The sequence below is a fragment of the Charadrius vociferus genome, unplaced genomic scaffold (assembly GCF_000708025.1).
Source record: "Charadrius vociferus isolate BGI_N301 unplaced genomic scaffold, ASM70802v2 scaffold266, whole genome shotgun sequence".
NCBI classification, from domain to species: domain Eukaryota; kingdom Metazoa; phylum Chordata; class Aves; order Charadriiformes; family Charadriidae; genus Charadrius; species Charadrius vociferus.
The window spans coordinates 2,035,246-2,035,688 of NW_009649114.1; the positions used below are offsets into that span (position 1 = coordinate 2,035,246).

The 443-nt window shown below is 67.7% G+C and overlaps 1 protein-coding gene across 1 annotated transcript in view; it reads left to right on the forward strand.

The window, feature by feature from the left end:
• PLEKHA6 (pleckstrin homology domain containing, family A member 6) overlaps positions 1-443 on the forward strand; it is a 19,220-nt gene that overhangs the window by 17,347 nt on the left and 1,430 nt on the right. The window contains 2 exon segments of the mRNA XM_009888292.1: positions 4-53; positions 192-334. Coding sequence (XP_009886594.1) covers positions 4-53; positions 192-334 — 193 coding nt within the window.

Consider the following 443-nt stretch of genomic DNA (forward strand, 5'->3'; position numbering starts at 1 on the left):
AAGGAGAAGCAGAAGAAGGGGGAAAGGATCAAGACCCTCATTGCCAAATCCAGGTGAAGCTGCTGTGCCCCGTGCCCACGCCGCCCGTCCCGGGGTGCGCCCGCCTGCACCCCTTCCCCGGCCATCCCTGCGGGGTCTGCCCCGTTGAGGCCGGGCTGATGAGGGGTGCTGATGGGGGATGCTCTGCGCAGCCTGCAGAATGTCGTCCCCCTGGGCGAAGGGGAGGTGGACGCCCCCCAGGACCCCGAGACCCAGCTGCAGGAGCAGGAGAAGAGGATCGAGATCTCGTGTGCTTTGGCTGCCGAAGCCTCCCGCCGGGGCCGCATGCTCTCGGGTAAGGCACGGGGGGGACACGGAGGGTCGGAGACTGCCAGTCCCGTGGGAGAGCGGACCGCAGGTAGCGTTACGTGCCGAGCAGGCAGGAGGGATGAAGGAAGGGAGGA